General features: G+C 54.9%; 7 protein-coding genes across 7 annotated transcripts; 2 read left to right on the forward strand and 5 right to left on the reverse strand.

Annotated features, from left to right (window-relative positions):
• Positions 1-170: 170 nt before the first annotated feature.
• GLOTRDRAFT_80794 (Dihydropteroate synthase) lies at positions 171-3152 on the reverse strand (the record flags this gene model as incomplete). Its single annotated transcript, XM_007871497.1, has 6 exons — positions 2999-3152; positions 2335-2935; positions 2048-2269; positions 1742-1996; positions 1435-1682; positions 171-1383 (listed from the first exon to the last, which is right to left on the reverse strand). Exons 1-6 carry the CDS (start codon positions 3094-3096, stop codon positions 171-173), a joined length of 2637 nt encoding a protein of 878 aa, XP_007869688.1. The 5' UTR covers positions 3097-3152.
• Positions 3153-3589: 437 nt separating this feature from the next.
• On the reverse strand, positions 3590-6311 carry GLOTRDRAFT_96055 (Dihydropteroate synthase; the record flags this gene model as incomplete). The annotated part of the gene is made up of 5 exons (XM_007871498.1): positions 3590-4802; positions 4854-5098; positions 5157-5602; positions 5748-5805; positions 5844-6311. 5 exons carry the CDS (start codon positions 6309-6311, stop codon positions 3590-3592), a joined length of 2430 nt encoding a protein of 809 aa, XP_007869689.1.
• A 484-nt stretch (positions 6312-6795) lies between these two features.
• Positions 6796-7336, reverse strand: GLOTRDRAFT_48354 (uncharacterized protein; the record flags this gene model as incomplete). The annotated part of the gene is made up of 2 exons (XM_007871407.1): positions 6796-7177; positions 7236-7336. 2 exons carry the CDS (start codon positions 7334-7336, stop codon positions 6796-6798), a joined length of 483 nt encoding a protein of 160 aa, XP_007869598.1.
• Positions 7337-10930: 3594 nt separating this feature from the next.
• On the forward strand, positions 10931-12003 carry GLOTRDRAFT_107927 (uncharacterized protein; the record flags this gene model as incomplete). Its single annotated transcript, XM_007871499.1, has 3 exons — positions 10931-11464; positions 11628-11758; positions 11814-12003. The coding sequence occupies 3 exons, from the start codon at positions 10931-10933 to the stop codon at positions 12001-12003; spliced, it is 855 nt and encodes a 284-aa protein (XP_007869690.1).
• Positions 12004-12567: 564 nt separating this feature from the next.
• On the forward strand, positions 12568-14566 carry GLOTRDRAFT_112307 (uncharacterized protein). The gene is made up of 2 exons (XM_007871500.1): positions 12568-14334; positions 14385-14566. The coding sequence occupies exon 1, from the start codon at positions 12591-12593 to the stop codon at positions 14088-14090; it is 1500 nt and encodes a 499-aa protein (XP_007869691.1). The 5' UTR covers positions 12568-12590; the 3' UTR covers positions 14091-14334; positions 14385-14566.
• Positions 14567-14615: 49 nt separating this feature from the next.
• On the reverse strand, positions 14616-15861 carry GLOTRDRAFT_65387 (TPR-like protein). Its single transcript, XM_007871501.1, has 6 exons — positions 15704-15861; positions 15589-15653; positions 15388-15531; positions 15187-15332; positions 14914-15136; positions 14616-14856 (listed from the first exon to the last, which is right to left on the reverse strand). Exons 1-6 carry the CDS (start codon positions 15831-15833, stop codon positions 14680-14682), a joined length of 885 nt encoding a protein of 294 aa, XP_007869692.1. The 5' UTR covers positions 15834-15861; the 3' UTR covers positions 14616-14679.
• A 97-nt stretch (positions 15862-15958) lies between these two features.
• On the reverse strand, positions 15959-17471 carry GLOTRDRAFT_117790 (uncharacterized protein). Its single transcript, XM_007871502.1, has 6 exons — positions 17164-17471; positions 16739-17106; positions 16584-16684; positions 16377-16532; positions 16165-16328; positions 15959-16106 (listed from the first exon to the last, which is right to left on the reverse strand). Exons 1-5 carry the CDS (start codon positions 17382-17384, stop codon positions 16167-16169), a joined length of 1008 nt encoding a protein of 335 aa, XP_007869693.1. The 5' UTR covers positions 17385-17471; the 3' UTR covers positions 15959-16106; positions 16165-16166.
• Between the last annotated feature and the right edge of the window lie 1095 nt (positions 17472-18566).

Consider the following 18566-nt stretch of genomic DNA (forward strand, 5'->3'; position numbering starts at 1 on the left):
TGGTGATGGGTTCCGAGCTGGCCCTGAGGTCGTCGGAAGCAAGGCACAAGCACCACATGATGCAATACAGTTGCAGTGATGCCGGAGAGCACTGGAGGCGTTATCAATCGGTCTGGGTCTTGAAGATGCGCAATAATCCGAAGGATGGCCATAACTGCCTGGGGAAGGGATCACTTCCAGAGCGCATCCGCAACCCGAACAACGTCTCCTAATTCCAGCACATCATGCACTCTCACCACTGTCGCGCCCTGCTGCACCGCACTGCTTACTGCTGCGGCCGTAGCCCAACCTCTTTGCACCGGGGTGGTTGATCGTCCCCGATATGTCCCCTCTGCATCGGGCCGCTCCAATACCTTGCCGAGGAAGGATTTCCTAGATGTCCCGATCAATTGTGGATATCCGGCAAGAGGGTTCCGCCCCCGTCGGCCGCGATACTCGGAGACGATCTTTCCACCCTCACGCAGGACAGCCAAATTGCCTTCGACGGGTTTGCTAAATCCAACTCCAGGGTCCACTATGACCAACCACCGGCGCAGCCCTCTCGGGCCTCTCACAGCTGCACGTACCCTCTCGCCGAGTTCTACCCGAATACCTTCGAGCACCTTGTCATCATGTGCGTCGTCGTAATTGGAGTAATCCTTGTTCGTCCCCGCATCGCCCCTGGAATGCATGAGGATTACCGGTACTGCCAAACTCCTCGCGACTTTTCGCATTTCCAAGAAATGCTCTGCCGAGGACCGATTTAGTGGGTACTCTGGGCCGGCAAAAGCATAAACATCGTTTATACAGTTTGCGCCGGCACGTACAGCGGCTTCCGCAACATCGGGGCGGAAGGTGTCGACGCTAATGAGGGCGTTCCTAAGGTGCTGTATATCAACGGCATTTCCATCGATATCTTCTGCGCGCAATGTCCGCATTGCGTGTATTACGGGAACAACGCGGTCAGTCTCCTCCTGCGGGGATACGTAAGCTGCTCCGGGCCTAGTAGAGTATCCACCGATGTCCAGGATATCCATTCCAGCTTGTACAGAGGACGTTGTGTATTTCAGAGCGGCATCGAGCGTGTTATGCTTGGACCCATCCGAGAATGAATCGGGAGTCACGTTCAGCGTCGCCATTATGTAAGTCTTTGTATGACCACGATTTGTAGTTTTGCGGTGCTTGCATGGGTGCTTCCAGTATTTTGCGGTAGCGGGGACCACAGGTAGTCTGAATCCACCCGGAGATGAGGGAGTAGCGGGTCGGCTCTCCGATATCGGGTATTTGGGGAAGGGTATGACTCTGTACATGGCAGACGCGTCCTCGTGTTCGGAGGCTTCCAGCTCGTCCAGCATGCGTCCGACTGATTTACCAGACTCGGGCAATATGTAGTCTGGTATCATACTGCACTGCAATTCGATCCGTGGTGACTGAAGAACGAGCGAAGACACTCACTCTGCAAGTGGCCTCAGAACGAACTCACGTTCCGCGATACGAGGATGGGGGACGACTAACTGGCCATCAAGGTTGCTGAGATCTCCCCTTGCTTCTGTCGGTCTAGTATCGATGATTTCGGAACCATAAGTCAAGATGTCCAGATCAACGGCTCTGGGTCCGTTCCGTATAGACGGGACCCGGCCCACCGCTTTTTCGATCCACTTGAGCACAGCCAAGAGACTTTCAGGCCTAATATTTGTCTCGATCTGATTTCAAAGCATGATTTACTTCCGGACACAGGTCTTACTGAGGCAGGTGGACTCACGAGGCATGCACAGTTGATAAAATCTGGTTGATCGGTCACATACATTGGCGCTGTTTCATACATGAAGCTGGTGTCTATAATTGATATCTGCGGATCATCGACTAGGTTGGGGATGGTTTGTGGATCGAAGATGTCGGACGTCTCCAGAAGTCGCAAAGCCAGCTCAATGTTGGCAAATCGGTCTCCAAGGTTAGACCCTAATGCGATGGCGACAGTGTACATGCCTGGTCTCGTGGCAAACAGGTCAGGCGCAACCTGTTCCAGGAGCCCTGATAATTTGGTATCTGGAGTTTGGAATGAGAGTACTGAAGTTTCTTCCCTATCGACGGAGATAGAATTGATCTCCTGCTGGAAGTCAGCTAACGTCCGCGAGATTTCTACTTCGGAAGATTTAGCATAGAGCAGAGCGTTCGGCTTTTGCCCCCGAACGGTCACCCTATCGATGTTTTGCTGGCATGACTGCAGAACAGTGCGCGCCACGTGTGATGCTAATGCCTCCAAGGTAAAAAATGATGAATCTTCTATAGCCTTTGAGGACGAAGGTTTATCAGGAGTCCGACGAGAGTTCGGGATAGTCGATCAAGTCCACGTACTTGGTGTATTTGGTGCGTCAATTGACGGAGATTAACCGGCCTCGAGTCTGAGGGCGACCTGGACATTGAGAGGTGGAAATGGACAGCTTGCTTCACCTCCCTTTCACATAGATTGATACCGATGGTGGTGGAGCATTGCAGGCCTTCGATGAAGTATCTATCCGAGCAAATAAAGTGGCTGTCCTTGGATCTGGAGCGTTCGATGCCTACGGCCTCGGCATGCAAGACGGCCTTCGTCTTCTTCGCTAAGAGATACAATTCCTGCGCATGTGATGCTTCAAAACAGGATTCTGCAACGCCGTCGAGTAGCGCTTCAAGGGATGGCAATGCAACGCTACTCTGATTGTACTTGGACATCAGGAGTGTTGACAGGGAGTCGTAGTCGATGGTGCTCTTGATATCATCATCTTGCGCCGCTTTACTCGTGTCGTGCAGTACGGATACACTGAGAAGCACGGGCTGCGGTTGCGGGTCCCGAGGAGATGGCCAACGCGACCCATCTTGCAGTGGAACGTGAAGCAGCAGGTCGTTGACGCGAACAAAGTCCCGGAGATTTTGCCTGGACATCTTACGTGACTGCCTTGTGGCCAGGTGGATAATGCTTTGTAGAACGGCCCGAGGTTTAGCTGTATTTGAAAACTCAGTGGGAGAGTGCGAAATTTACTTTGAAGTATCTATATTCCTTCTGACTGCAGAAGTTCCGCAGGCTCGAAGAGATGTACCGAGCTGGCTGTACACCCGGCCTTTAAGAACGTTTAGCATACGTTTCCAAGGCGTCCAGGAGCAGAGGCATGTGTAGCAGGTATCCGAGCTCGGATACGGTCCAAGGCAAGTCGACGGCGTGGGAATGTCGACTTCAGACGGTTTCCTCCATCAGTGGCATCACTGATTCACTCTCAGCCACATCTTGCTGGAGCTCCTCTCTGCTGCCTCTATACACCTGCAACAGCTCGTCGTGTCTGATTGTTGGCGCTATGTAGTTGGCTACTCTCGGAAATATGAGGATATATGTTCTGTATATGTACGTGCTGTACCGCAACGTCGCTGACGGTATCCTTGAACTCCATTCGCTGAACGTTGAGTCATTACTAGTACGTTCACAAGGCTGTCGGAGGGAGCGCGAGCAGCGTGGAGTGCTGAGGTCGCATTCTATGCAGGAGTATACTGGATATCAGACGCAGCGTCCTGATGAAGTTTCCTATTTATCGGACTAATGTACAAGGTTGATCTCAGCGACACCTGCCTCGCAAATCCGTCACTTCCAGAGCGCATCCGCAACCCGGAATACTTCCGCTATTCCCTGCACGTTATGCGCTCTCACCGCGATTGCTCCCTGCAGCACAGCACTGCTCACTGCCGCTGCCGTGGCCCAATCTCTTTCCCCAGGGGTGGTTTGTCGTCCGGGGTGCGCTCCATCTCGGTCCGGTTGCTCCAGCACATGTCCTAGGACCCCTTTCCTGGACGTTCCTATCAATAGTGGATAGCCAGCGAGGGGGTTCCGCTCCCGTCGACCACGATACTCGGAGACGATGTTGGCATAATTCCTCAGGATCGCCAGATCTTCTTCCCAACTTTTGCTGAACGCAACTCCAGGGTCCACTATGACCATCCAGCGGCGCAGCCCACCCTTGCCTCTCACAGCCGCCTCTACCTTCTCGCCCAATTCGACCCGAATTCCTTCGAGTACCTTGTGATCATGCGCGTAGTCGTAGTCGGAGTAGTCCTTCTTGTTCCCCGAATCGCCTGCGGAATGCACAAGAACCACCGGTACCGCTAAGTTCCTCGCAAGTTTTCGCATTCTCAGGAAATGCTCTGCCGATGATTCTTTCACGGGGTATTCTTGACCGACGAAAGCGTAAACGTCGTTTATGCAGTTAGCACCTGCACGAATAGCGACCTCTGCAACATCGGGGCGGAAGGTGTCAATGCTGACCAGTGCGTTCCGAAGGTTCTCGAAGTCATCGGCATTTCCATCTGCCGCTCCTGCGTTCACAGACCGCACGGCGCGTATTGCAGGAAGAACGCGGTCAATCTCCTCTTGTGGGGAGACGAAGGGAGCGTTGGGCTTAGCAGAGTATCCCTTTATATCCAAGATATCCATTCCAGCTTGAACGGACGACATTGCATACTTCAATGCGGCCTCGGGCGTATTATGCGTGTCTCCGTCAGAGAATGAATCAGGAGTCGCATTTAATATCGCCATAATGTAAGTCTTGCTGCGACCCAATTTGGAGCCTGGACTATACGTGGACGGGTACTTCCAAGACCTCTCCGTGGCCGGGACCGCCGGTAGCTTCACTCCATCTGAAGACGAGGAAGTGGGCGGTTCGGTGTCGGAGCCCGCGTACCTGGGGAATGGTATAACTTTATACATGTGAGCAGCATCCTCACGACTGGAGGCTTCCAGCTCCTTGAGCAACCGTGCGATCGATTTGGTGGACGTCGGCAATTTATAGTCTGGTATCATACTGGGCCATAACTCAATTCTCAGTGATGGACGGACGGAAGAATGCACTCACTCTGCAAGCGGTCGCAGGACAAATTCCCGTTCCGCGATGCGAGGGTGGAGAATGAAATGACCTTCGAGATTGCTCAGATCACCCTTCGCTTGGGCGGGTTTAGTGTCGATAACTCCCGAATCGTACGTCAGGATGTCTAAGTCAACAGCTTTGGGTCCGTTCAGTGTCGACGGGACACGGCCAACAGCTTGTTCGATCTTCTTAAGCACCGCGAGAAGGCTTTCAGGCTCGAGATTGGTTTCGATCTAGGCGAAAAGCATGGTTACTTCTGGATGTAGGTCATACTGAGGTGAGTGGACTCACCAGACTTGCGCAGTTGATAAACTTGGGTCGATCCGCGACATACATGGGTGCCGTCTCATACATGAAGCTGGTGTCGGTGATTGATATCTGCGGATTATCGACTAGGTTCGGGATGGTTTGGGGATCGAGAACGTCTGGCGTCTCCAGTAGTCGCAAAGCCAACTCGATGTTGGCAAATCGCTCTCCGAGATTGGAACCTAATCCGAGAGCAACAGTGTGCGTAACTTGGCTTCTAGTGTATAGCTCAGGCGCTACCTGTCGCAACAGTCCCGATAGCGTGGCGTGTGGACTGTAAGGTGAGAGCAATGATTTCGTTTCCGCGTCGATGACGCTAGATTCGCTCTCCTGCCGGTAGTCGGCCAACGACTGGCTAATCTCGATCTCTGGAGCTTCAGCATGGATCAACGCATTAGGCTTTTGCGCCCGGACAGTCACCGAATCGATGCCTTAGTGGGAGGACAGTAGGACGGTGCGCGCCAGGTGCGATGTCAGTGCCTCCAAGGCCAAAAAGGACGAAGTCTCTACAACCTTCAAGAAGAATGATTCATCCAGAGTGCAAGCAAAAACTGACTGTCAGCGATCTCCACGTACATTGCGTATGGAATGCGCCAATTCCCGGAAATTGAGTGGCTTCAAGACCGAGGGTGGCCTGGACATCGATATCTGGAAACGGACGGACTGTCTCACCTTCCTTTCCAATGGTTGCGGCCCGATGATGGTTGAGCACTGCAGGCCTTCAATGAAATACCTGTCCTCTGACAAGGAACGACCGTCCTTGAATCGCAAGGATTCGATGCCGACAGCCGAATCTACGGCACCCTTTGTCTTCTTCGCCACGATATGTAGTTCTTCCGCTGGCGTCGCTTCGAAGCATGTCTCCGCAATTCTGTCGATTAGAGCTTCAAGGGACGGCAGTATGGCGATGCTCTGGCTGTACTTGGACAGTAGCAGGGTCGACAGGGCGTCATAGTCTATGTTGTCCTTTACACAGTCGACTTCTGCCGCCCTCCTGGTATCATGAACCAGGGATACGCTGAGAAGCACGGGCTGAGGCTGCGGGTCCTGAGGGGATGGCCAGCGCGTCCCGTCTTCCAGTCGAGCGTGAAGCAGCAGATCGTTAACGCGGACAAAGTCTCTCGGACTGTGGGTGGCCATCGTGCTTGGTCGGGTATAAAGCAGGCGGGGCAGGCTCTGAAAACCCAACATTGCCAGTCTCAGCTTATATGCCAGTAGGCGGGGAGGATGCGATATCGACTTCAGGATATTGGAATTTCTTGTCGCTCCAGCACTTCCGCTATGGCAGCGGCCGCCCCCATGTCCCATTTAATCTGCGCAGCTGATGGGCACCTGAACTCTAGGTATCTCCAGCATACGCTTCCTTCAATAGCGAGAGACAGGTACTACAGCGCCGCAAACGGATAAACTTCTGGCTTCGACTCGGAGTACTCAAGTCAGGAGCGTGGGAACATGGACTTGGAAAACGGTTTCCTCCGCGGTACATACTCTTGAGGCTTCTACTCTATTTCGTGTCTACGTCTGCTGCCTGTCCGCGGTAAGAGAATCTGGCTCGAATCACATACCAAAAACTGAGGTCATTGTATTATCATACAGTGGTTGTCCTATTAGTCGGCTCCTACGACTATTGGATATAAGCATCGCATACCCAACCCGTCACAAACGCAAAGACGCCTTTATGGACTATGTCCACAATCTGCTCATTCACGGGCCATGTCCACGGCGGCGCGCCGACGCCCGTCCAATTCTCCAGCGTCTGGTCAATCAGCAACCGGATCCCCGTGAACATGAAGTCAGCAAAAGGCCCCCGGATGCCGTAGACGGACATGGTGGCGCGTATGACAGCGGCGAGGGCACCCTGGCCGTAGTGCATCGCCCAGTTGAGGTGCGTTATTTGGCTGTCGGGCCGCCACGGATACCCGAGCAGCTTCTCGAGGGTGTGCCCTGGGACGTAGCTGCTTGGGCGTTTTGTGAACGCCTGTTCGAGCCTCTCTCCGAGTGTCATACTACGAGAAGGAATTAGTGAGCTTGAGATAAGTATAGTCTGATGGGTTTGAAGCTGACCATGCAACGCCGACCAGACCAGCACCGAGGCCGATCACGACCACAGTCCCGAACCCCATCGATGGACGGGGCCGGTCGTAGAGGGTTGTTCTGCGCGACATCCTAAGCGTATATGACGGTTTCTGTTGATTGGCTGAGATCAAGGAACGATATGAAGCCCTCACTAAGTCGAGTATACGTATATATTGTCTTCAGTGACGTCAGTGGGTGTGGAGTCCCATACTATGGTACATATACCGCCAAGACTTCCACTGCTGTCATTGCGATCGTCACCAGTCATTGAGACGGGAAGACGGCGAACTCATTATCCTGAAATCATAGCTGGGAGCAGCTGAGCTTAGGAGTAGGAGGACTAACGCGAGTAAGTTGATAATCGACGGCGCACCAGAATAATGAGGGGCAAAGCACAGTGGCTGGCACGACGCCCTTGTATGGACTCTCAGAAACCGAGTTACTTCGGCTTTTGAGCTTGCAAAGAGAATCAGAGCGCTTGGACTCAAGTATGTACATTGGGGATATGAGGAGATAAGTAGAAGGACGTCTAGAAAAGCAGAGGATGCGCATGCTTTACAAGGTCACATATATTTGAACTTGCCGTACCATCGTGGAGTCGTGATCATTGTCAAGGCGAAGAGTGCAATGACCGTGACCGGACCCTGTGGCCCGCCGCCACATTCGTCCGGAATACGCCGACGCCACACCTCATTCGAGCCGTGACCACTGACTATTCAGCAAGGCGAAGACCTCCATTATACCCAGGGCCGCTATCTGCCTAGAAGTAGGCTCTCGTAAGATTTCGAGCTTCTTCGCCGGGACAGGTGCCTAACGATCTCTAAGGATAGGTCAAGGTCAAGAATAACTTACTACTTTTCGAGGCGAACAATGGCTCGGGCTGCGAGCGCTGAATCACACACTCACTGGCGTCTAGAGGCAACTTATGACGATGCACTCCCTTACCCTTAGGTGAGTGGTGGTCGCGATTGTGGAAGACTAAGACAAAGGCTAGTGCTTATCAGGACCACTAAAGCCTGTTCCTCTGGCTGGGCTTCGATTTCGAACCTCGGGCAGTAACTACTGTCCCTGCCCGACGTGCTTCCGCGGACTTTGAAGCTGCTGATGCTGGTCGTATCTTCTGGTGACGCCGTCGGCATATGGCCCTATCTTCGAGCTCTGGATGGATGTGGATGTGCCCATGCCAGGAACTTGTTGGCAGCTCGACGGGATCTTAGAGGAGCGTTCTGAAGGTCCGTGACCCGTCTGGGTTGTGTGGGTTTCGCGGGAACTTGTTCCGAGTCGAGTGGCGGCCACAACGTCCCTACCAGGTATTTCCTCAGGCTGGTTCACGTAAATCGTTCCCCCCTTCATTCCGGATTCGCGCGGGGCTCCATCAAATTAAATGGGCGGCACCGTGGAATTGCAAGGTGAGGACACGGATCCTGACTCTTGTTCGCAAGGATCACGATCGGTGTCACTGTTCTACTCTCACGCGGAATGGAAGTCAATGCAGATTGTACGTCCCAATCTCTCTGGCAGGCTGCATCATGGGATCGCATGATAGATATGACACCAGGCAGCCCTATACCTGGCTGCGCAGCGGGTAGGAGAAATATCGGTGAGGTAAGGCTCTCCGCTCTGAGTCAGGGGGGCGCTGTGTCAGGCGTCCCGCCTCGTTCTCACCCGCTTTCGAGGAGAATTTCTGCAGGGGCGTGGGACGCGCGCGAGCAGTGTCTATGGTCTGCGCGCCAGGCTGGGTCTTCTCCCGCGATGCGGGGTTGTCAGGTGTGGCGGTTCCCGTACTCAGACAGCACTCCGCACACCGGCACCTGCGGCTGATGGATCAATTTGGTGCTTAGAAAGGGGATCCCATGCTTCGTTGAGATCCATGGTGTCGCGAAGAATGCAAGAACCGGCTGATCGACTGGGAAGACAAGAGCCTGATTCCCCTAGGGACTGACATTCGTATTCAGTCATGATAGGAGTCGGATGTTGCGATCGACGCGTACAGCAGTCTTTTGTTTCATTGTACCGTCCATTGTATGGTTCAATGTACGGTGGCGGGCTGCAGAGCGGGCGGTTAGAAAATGAATTCGCCGTTGGTATGCTACGTCAATGGGCCTGGCCAGAGCGGGATCAAATCACAGCAGACAGAAAGTTGCCGTGCCGAGCGTCGCGCCATGCACCCGTGCATTCCTATTTCGAGTGCATTCCCCGTTCTGAGCCCGACGCGCGATGCCTGATTAACTTGCGCCTGATTGCCAGGGGGAGCCAGTACTTCCGCGTAGCAGAACAGCAGAAAAACATACAGAAATGTGCCAGGAAATGGAGGGCGCCGGCGTGCACAGCGGCGAGGGAGTTAATTATGGCTGTCATAAGTCGCCGGTAATCTTGTAAAGAACACATGGAAATAAAATGCCGGCGCGTCGATGGATCTTCGGGGTCCGCTCGCTTAGCAGGCCAACCCACGCTTAACCTAATTTTCCTACCGACCCAAGTGCTAGCCGTTGACGTCCCCGTCCTCTGTCCCTGTCCTCTCTTTTGCTTCCGTCCTCCCTGTCCCTCCCCTCTCCTAGGCGTCGACGTCGTCGACGGCGGCCCCCCTTACAGCATCTGCGACGGCGACCGCGCAGATTCTGCCTTGGCTATACCGATGGAGACGTCAGCCGCATCACACTCGCCCGTCAAAAGCGCGGCGGTCTCGTCTAACGGAGGAGCACAGCCGCCAGCTATGCACAATAGCTCGTCCGCGCACGGTGGTGGATCGTACGCCTTTCCTCTCGTATTCCTACCTCCACCTCCTGTTGACTTGGAAGTGATGCTTGCGGATAGACAACTGCGGTCCCGGATAACAGTCGTGTGTGCCGAGGTGGGTCCAGTGGTGACTAGCGGCGTTTGCTCAACTCAAACTGGGTGTATGCGCTATTATATGCGCCGTCTCTGGCTGTAGTGCAAGCGTCTCAAGCTCAAATGTGACCGCCGCACCCCGTGCGGCTCGTGTACGAAGCGGGACTGCATAGAGAAATGCGTGTACTCGCCAGCCGCAGCAGAGAAAATGTGAGTCCCCTCGGCGCCACGTCCTCTTCAGGTTCACGGCCATTAATCCCTGCTCTTATCTCGCATTCCCTATTTCTTATCCTATGCCTCTCCCCAGCGATGTCCAGTCCCTACACAACCGACTTCTCGCCACCGAAGCGCAGCTCTCCCAAGTACTCTCCGGGCGCATTCCTATTCCCCACTCTATCTCCTCCTCGTCCTCCCTTCCGTCGTATAATGATCGTGCTTTACTAGCGGTAGGTGTCTCGGGTTCCAGTGTAGTCATTAGCTTGGAAGACGTTGCGGGTCTATGGCTAGAAGAGCTCGATATCAGCGCCGATGGACTCACTCATCACTCTTCTCCATCGGCATCAGACGTCCAGCAGGAGCAGTCGAGCGTATCCTCGCCAAGCCAGCCGCACCCTCGCGTCAAGCTAGAACCCGCGCCGCCGACCCTCCCCTCGCTACCGCCATTCTCCACGCCGTCGTCAATTTCCTCCATCCTCTTATCGCTCCCTCCCTACCAGTCCTATTTCCGCCAACCCAGTACCACCTCCCCCGATGCCCTTCCCGCACCCGACCTCCCAACAGTCACCCCCGCGATCTTCGCGCACCTCCCCGCGCACCCGCGCCTGCGCGAGGCGCTGCTCGGCAAGTGCGAGCACATGCACCGGCTGCACCCGTCGTTCAACTGGTTCCACTTCAAGCGGCGCGTGCGCGCGCTGTTCGACACGAACATCAGCACGGGGATCGACCGGGCCGCCGCGCACGAAATCCTCTTTGGCAAGGGCCCGGGCTCCCCTGCGCGGAAGGCGGAGGCGCCGCGGCATACCCTGAGCTTCTTCGCGGCTGTGGCGGCGGCGCTGGAACTCGGCGCGCTCGCGTGGAAGGAGGAGGGGTACGAGGGCCTCGAGGCGATGCGTGAGGACGGGGACGCCGAGCCTCAAGTGGGTAAGGACGGGAAGCGGCCTAGAAAGGCCAAGGCTGGTAAGGCGTCTTCAGGACCGGCGAGTGAAGGCGGGCGGGAGGCGCTCCAGCACCCAGACCCGGCGGCGCTGTATGCGCTCTCGCGGCAGGCGCTGGATATTTTCGAGATGTTCCACCCGCATGATTTGGATTTCCTCGTCGCGATGGATATGCAGGTGCTCTTCCTGCTGCATGATGGGATTCCGAATATCAGCAGCGTTGTTTTCCCCATGGTGCGCGTTTTTCTTTTCCGTTTGGTGCGGCGCATATAGTAGATAGAATTGCCATTTGTTTTCGTGTCCTTGTCATCACTTTCTGCCATTCTTCTATCTTACTGCGTTATATGCCCATATACGACGGCTACTGACTCAGATTTCTTCGCCCTCGTTTCGGCAGGTTGGGAAGATGGTGAACGTCGCGCGGGCGATGGGCTTAGCCATGGACCCAGACGAGTTTCCCTCCAGATACAGTCTTTTCGAAGCGGAGACAAGACGGCGGATATGGTGGGATGTCTTCTACTACGACCTGTATGCCATTTCCCTTCTTACTGGTGTGCCATGGTGTGTTCAACGGCTTCGCCAGATTCGTGTCAGACTGCATGGGGCACCCTCCTTTGATCGCTGACAACTCGCACACTACCAAAATCCCGGTGTCGGATGTGGACGAGGAACGATTCGTCCCAGAGTCGATAGAAATCCCGACGTGCAAGGAGGAAGACTCGAGCGAGAGCGCCGTCAACTCATCCACGTATCTGGTGCTGAAGTGCCGGTGAGTCCGTCAAGCACTAACTGGTGGTATGTGTCATGAGATGGTGCGACCAGGCTCGCGCAGCTAGTCAAGAGCGTGAAGAAGCGGTCGTTCCGCGACCCGCTGGCCGACGCGTCGAGGCCGACCATGGCGCTGGAGCAGGTCGCGGGTTTCGAGGCGGAGGTGGCTGCCTGGCTGCGGACGATGCCGGCGCCGTACCATATGAGCGCGGACGTCGAGTCGTGCGTGGATAGCACGGTCTCCTCGCCGCTGTCGCCGGGATCCGTGTCCACGTCCCCTGCAGACTCGCCGTATCTTGTGGCGCAGCGTTGCGAGTTGTCTATCGTTGCGCATAGGCTGCTGCTGAAGATATACGTGCCGTTCCTGCGGAATCGCGTGCACGGGGATACGACGGCCAGGAGTCCCCATTGGCACCAGGCGTCGTTCGGTGCAGTGAATGCTGCCCACAATATTGTCCAGGCATGCCGTGCGCTACATACTGTGTGGCAGCAGAACAAACGTCCGGCGGCGTTCGTATTCTATTCCTTCGGCCGTACTCTATTCGACGCCGCTGTATGTGTTGCGCACGCCCTGATCCAACAACCGACGGCAATGTGGGCGAAGACCGCCATGGAGGATGCGAAGCAAGTCCTGGAGATTCTCAAGGATCCCAAGGTAGCGACCGGCCGCGGTCCCGTGAACGGTGGGGTGGAGGGCAGCGTCAGCGAGGCTGTGACCATCGTCGAGAAGATGCTCAAGAAGGCGCAGCAAGCGGTGAAGGCGAATACCCCGGGCAGCGGCGTTCATGCTGGCGTGAAGAGGAAGCATGAGGAGGTCGACATTGATCACACGTTGGCGCCCGGCTTCCACCTCCCGTACGTGGGTGCGGGTGTGCAGGTTGCGAATGCGGTCTCGCCGCCTGAACCGGTCGTAGCATCGTCGCCGGTTGTTGCACATCCGCGGCCGTCGTCTTCGAGATCCTCCAGACGTGGTAGCACCGCGATCCCGCCTGCAGTCCTGAACAGCAAGACGTCTACGCCAGATCCTGATGGCGAGAACAGGAAGTCAGGGAAATCGAGTAAAAGCGGTCGTCCGAATGTCGGCATCCGCGTCCGGGGTGGCAAGGAGGGCCCGCCGTTCAATAAGGCTCGACATGATCATGGATCTTCGTCGCCAGCGAGCGCCAGGCCTTATTCTCCGGCGTCGCATCGTGTGACGGCCTTTGAGCTAACTCCTTTCCCGGAGTCGGGCTTCACTGCTGAAAGTCCTATATACCTCGATGCTCCCGAGGATAAGGACTTCAACATGACGTTCGCCGGCAACACCGAGCCACGGACGGAGGCGATGGAGAAGGGCCCGAGTAATGCGCAGACCCGGTCTCGCGAACCGAGCGGAGCCGACAATTACGACGTGCAGCCCAGCCCGGCTTTCAATCCAATGTCGGGATCCTACAACACCTTCGCTGTTAGCCCGGCGTATAGTAACGAAGCGAGTAATCGACCTCCTTCGAGTCGTAGCGATCAGCCGCCACCGTTCTCCAGTGGCTACCCTCAGAATGCTGGGTCTCCCTACCCACCGCCGGGCTCATCGCATGGTGCACCTCAACAATCCAGCCCTCCATCGTACAGTCCAGCAGGTCCTACGGGCGGCTACAATGCCCTGACGCCTCACAATCCGTTCCCGCCAACGCCCGAGACCATCTATACCTCCAATGCTGGGTCCGCTTCATACAGTCATGACGTGCTACATTCACATCACATGCGCATCATGAATGGCGGTGTCGACCCACGGGCGATGAGCATGGCTCCAGACATGAGCGCGGCGATGCCGCAGAGCAATCATGGCCAACGTAATATGAGGCCGCCGTCTCTACCCAGTGATCATAGAATGGGGACGATACCGGTACAACCATACAGTATCCAAAGTGCGAAACCGATGCACCCGGGACCGCAGCACTATATGGACGCGCCAACGCCTGGACATGTGGCATCTCAATCGCAGTCTATGATGGGGACCGAGGCCTGGACCTCTGAGGAGGGCATGCAGACCGCCACCCAGTACTGGAATCAAGGTCAAAACTATCATGAGATGAAGCTCGACAATTACTCATGACATCCCCCACCTTGCTTGTTGCCTGGCTGAATTCATTGTATCCCAGAACCTGATACAACCCGTCTTCATGTATCGTCACGAATATACGCCTTTCACGACTCTCGTTTCACCTCGTCGCCAACACACGAGTATCACTGGAAATCCCCATGCCTTCCTTTGCTATGCATACCATCCCACTTCATCTGTCCTTTCTGGTGCGAATGTCTCGTGTCGTAGGACGCGGGCTGTTCGACATTTACGTTCCGTGAGCGTCTCACCAGTTGTAAGCATGAACAAGTATTGATTCCTCAACAGTTAGACCATGTTATTGTTCACCATATCTTATTTTACGGCTGTCTTCTGGGTTCAGAGGACGGAAATTTGTGTATTATATATACTTGCGTATATACCCCTGATGTATTACTCCTTAGACTACCTCCCTTGTTTCGTCTTCATAGCGGAGGCCTGGCATCTTATTCCAGAATTGATGTATCCGCATTTCTTTCCGGTTGCATATCGACTGAGGCTATCAGGCCCGCATTCAATGAACAGAAAAGAGCGCCGCCAGTATGTATAAATCTTCGAGTACAGATACGAATCAGTAAGGCGTTCAACCCCTAGATAACCACTCCAGTATCTCGTGGGCCTCCTTGTCACTCTTATCCCGTCCTGCGTAAACAGTCTTCAAGCGCTCCGTTGCAAGCTCGTCGATTAACTGCAGATGCTCGGGCACGGGAGTTTGAGACGGGGAAGGTAACCGTCTTTCTTGTAGTAAACGGCGGGAGCACTGTAAATACTGAGAATCAACGCGTACTCGTGACGGGATGGACAGGTCATGATTTACGAGTTTGATACCGAGCCATGCTCGCACTTGGAACCCTGACGGTACTTGTTCGATGGGAGCATCCTCATCACTGTCCGCCATGTCGATTACGTTTAGGAAGCTCTTGATGGCGAGAGGGACGTCTCCCGCGGTGTAAGCCGTCTCTGCAAACCGCAGCACGTAGAAGGGGTTCTGCGGCGCCAGCAGCAGGACATGAGATAAGGATTGTAAGGAGGACGTATACCTGGACACAATGAGTCCAGGGCGTCTGCGCCATCGACATCGATAACTCACTGATGACACGACGAGTATATGTCGGCTAGCTCGAGCCAACCTTCCACGTCGGTGTAGAAGGTGTCTAGCAACTCGATCAGCTCGTCCACAGCCTCGTCGATCCTGCCTATTCGTCGCAGCACAGATATCTTTCGTTTCCAGAATGCCTACGCGAATGTCTCTTCAGTACGATTCCGCTCCTGGGCAACGATGCCTACTTACGACATTGACGGGGTCGGCTTCAAGTAGCTGGTTGTAGTATGCAAGGGCAGCTTCAGGCGACTCTGTCACTTCTTTCCGGATTCCATTTAAGCAATCCACGCGCGGAGACCCAGGGAACTTCTCCGTCAAAAGTTGCAGACAGCGCTATGCGGGTGACGAGTCGCACCTGCGTTCAAGACTCCAGATACTTCAGGTACTCACGTCAGCGATGTCCAGCCGGCCCACATCGATTGCGGCGAGAGCGAGTTGCTCTAAGAAAGCCCAGCCTGCCGCTAGCTTGAGTCCCCGCATGTCACTCTATCAGTTGGAGCCTTACCTTCGTCTCCAAGCTTTTTCAAGCCATTTCCCTTCAGTACAAGTAGCCCTTTGTCGAACGTTTCCTGCGACGCGCGGGTGTTGCGAGACCGGTATATGGAGAGCTTCTGCAGAGCGGAGGGCAGATCCATTATAGCGACGTGCCCCAGCGAACGCGGTTACACCGCGTCGGCCAATGCCGAGCCCTTCCTTTCGATCTTCGTGGATGGCGAGTTGGGGCGGTCATGAAAAGTATGTTTACGAACGATGCATTATGGTAAAACAATCACATTAAATGGGTCTACTCTATCCAGGTTCTCTTTGTTATTTTACATAAATTAGCAATAAAGATGCACCCCCAACGAACCAGCAACGTCAGCGGTATAAAGCAGGTTTCTCTCTTCAGGACGACGATCCGGCACTATCTATACGATACCGAGTCGTCATTTAGGTGTTCAAAAGGCCGACCGCTGACGGACTCACGTTCATTCTCCGTCATCAACAATAGTCAGAGCACGGACGTCGTAGGTCTCCGGCAGTAAAGGTTCGAGCTCGTCTAGCAGATCTTTGGCACTCTCGTTGATACCGTGCTTGTCGTGCCAGTCCCATTCCGCCAGCGGAACCAGGATCAAGCAAATATCCGTTGTCTATAGGGCGTTGGATGAACAGATGCCACCCTGACAGAAGGTACATACCAGCAACGCGGTCCTGACGACTTCCGGTGAGCCGTTCTTCTCGATAAAGCAGATACTGCCGCCTTGACGGCGTAGGGCTGAGGCCTTGGAACACTCCAGCCCGATGTCACGATCCTTCAGGGCCTTGAGACCTTTGTTGATTTGCGTAAAGCAACTCTGGAAAGGCTTATTGGTTTCAAAGAACATTCTTAAAGCGACGATCCGCACCTCCCACTCCTGCTCCTCTGCTGGAAGGCCCTTGTAGTCGAGCTCGTCCCACTGGTATAGTGCCTTGTCCAGAAGCTCGTACATATCTAGGAACAGAGATACTGCACCGCATTCGGTAAGTCAAAGCGTTCTGCCATGCCAGCCACATCACTCACCGTAAAAGACCAAGGAGTAGACATCAGTCGCAGCTTCGGTCATAACATCCCGGAGGAATGGCTGCGTCAACCGAGCAGCGAGGGTGCACGTCTTTCTCGCCAGCAGCGTAATGCTACCACGGGTGCTCTTCCAAACAGGTAGCCGCAGCGCCGGGTCGATGCCGTCGCAGTACGTGCGTAGGCGCGTGAACATGGAGTGGATGGAGAATATCGCCTCGTAGACGAACAGTGGCGTCAGGTCATACTCCTTGCTGTTCGTGGACTCGAGGATTTCAAGAATGGACTCGACATATTTGACCGAATCGTGGCGCGAGTAGTGTCCCCGCTTCCGCATCGCCTGCAGAATGTCGCGGGGGTTCTTCTCCCAGCTGTAGACCGCGTAAGAACCGAGGTGGCGTACATAGGTGGCATGCCACAGAACGCACCTTCCGTCTGCGTGCTGCTTCAGCCTGAGCGCATGCGAAACAACCTTGGCCGCGACATCGCGGAAGATACGGCAGACGAGCATGAGGTTCTCGAGAGCGTGCCAGCTCGGCTCCTCGTCGTCCATGAAGAGAGAATGGAAATAGTCGGCTAAAAGAGCGGCGCATATGTTGTACAGGAGTTCCGGGGGCAAGTTAACGAGAGTCTTGCGTCGGAATAGCATGTTGCTTGAGGCATTCGAGAGCAAGGAGGGTGGGCGGTTGGTTTGGTCGGCTCAAGTCTCAGACAAACGCGTCTGGAGCGCGAAGCCAGTAAACAAACCCCTAACCGAGACTAACGGACTTCGGATGATATCAGGCCCCAGGGCGGGCGTTGTGGGTCCCACGCCGCGCACGCTTCTCGAAGCCACATGGAGGCTTTCTGTCTCGGCAAGGCCCCGGCAATCACAAAATGAACTCGAAATTAACTGCTTCTCTTCGTTGCCCATCGCTCAGTAAACTTCTGTGAATCCTGCGGTGCCGCTCGTACGTGTACCACAATCTGCAGCAGTGCAACGAATAGCGTGACTTGTTACTGGAAAATGAGGCTTTGAAAGGCCCGCTTAGAACGCGATGGATGGAACTTTCAGGCCAGGCTTTTCGACGCGTACCGGGAAAAAGTGTAATCACGCGGGCTCTGCGCACGCAAGCGGGCCAGGGATTTTCGAGCAGCTTCCTCGCTGAAATCCCGGGGTTTTCAGTGCTGCCTACCGTTGCCGAGCAGGACCAGGTCGACTTTGAGCGTCGCGAGTTCGGATTGTGGTGTTGGGGTCTCTGTGGCGTGGTTCTGTGACATGCAGTCACATTTCCAGTAGCTAGACGTCTACCATATATAGTGTGACTACCGCCATACTTGGGTGGTACTGAAGTCAACTTCGAGGCCCAAGCGGGAAGTGAATCTGATCATAGGAAAGTTTACGGTCTTAATCGGATTACATAAGCAACTCCCGCCACCGCTGCAAGTCAAGCTCGGGAGGCGGGCAGATGCAGCCTCCTCCATGAGGGTACGGTAGGGTAGAAAATTCGGAATAAAATTTCTTTGAACTATAGTACATGTGCAGCTACGGTACAGTGCAGCTAAGTAAGGAATAAATACCAGGAGCAAGCAAGTAGGTCAGCTAAAGCTCGGGGCAAGCCACAGATCTGGGTGCCGAGTGGACTGTGATGCCGCGGTTGGGACTGTGAATTTCCCGACCCGAACCTAGCTGAGGAGGGGGTCGATTTCGGCGCGCGCCCGCGCCAAATCGCGTCACGACGCGATTTCCGCTGACGAAATTCACAGTCCATAGCCTTGGCATTTACAGTCCCTCGGGTAGATATCTGGTACCTCACCCGCGCGTTTGTAGGGTTCCCGAGCGCCTGATGTG

This window comes from Gloeophyllum trabeum, assembly GCF_000344685.1.
Source record: "Gloeophyllum trabeum ATCC 11539 unplaced genomic scaffold GLOTRscaffold_00014, whole genome shotgun sequence".
Taxonomy (NCBI): domain Eukaryota; kingdom Fungi; phylum Basidiomycota; class Agaricomycetes; order Gloeophyllales; family Gloeophyllaceae; genus Gloeophyllum; species Gloeophyllum trabeum.

What these genes read in the sequence shown, in the direction of transcription:
- GLOTRDRAFT_112307 (XM_007871500.1), top strand. Translation starts at nt 12,591, where the DNA reads ATGTGGGCGAAGACCGCCATGGAGGATGCGAAGCAAGTCCTGGAGATT.
- GLOTRDRAFT_117790 (XM_007871502.1), bottom strand. Translation starts at nt 17,384, where the DNA reads ATGCTATTCCGACGCAAGACTCTCGTTAACTTGCCCCCGGAACTCCTG. An exon ending in AAGCAGCACGCAGACGGAAG is followed by an intron (nt 17,107 to 17,163) that starts GTGCGTTCTGTG and finishes CGCGGTCTACAG; the next exon opens with CTGGGAGAAGAACCCCCGCG. An exon ending in CTACTCCTTGGTCTTTTACG is followed by an intron (nt 16,685 to 16,738) that starts GTGAGTGATGTG and finishes AATGCGGTGCAG; the next exon opens with TATCTCTGTTCCTAGATATG.
- GLOTRDRAFT_65387 (XM_007871501.1), bottom strand. Translation starts at nt 15,833, where the DNA reads ATGGATCTGCCCTCCGCTCTGCAGAAGCTCTCCATATACCGGTCTCGC. An exon ending in ATATACTCGTCGTGTCATCA is followed by an intron (nt 15,137 to 15,186) that starts GTGAGTTATCGA and finishes CATTGTGTCCAG; the next exon opens with GTATACGTCCTCCTTACAAT. An exon ending in CATGGCTCGGTATCAAACTC is followed by an intron (nt 14,857 to 14,913) that starts GTAAATCATGAC and finishes CAGTATTTACAG; the next exon opens with TGCTCCCGCCGTTTACTACA.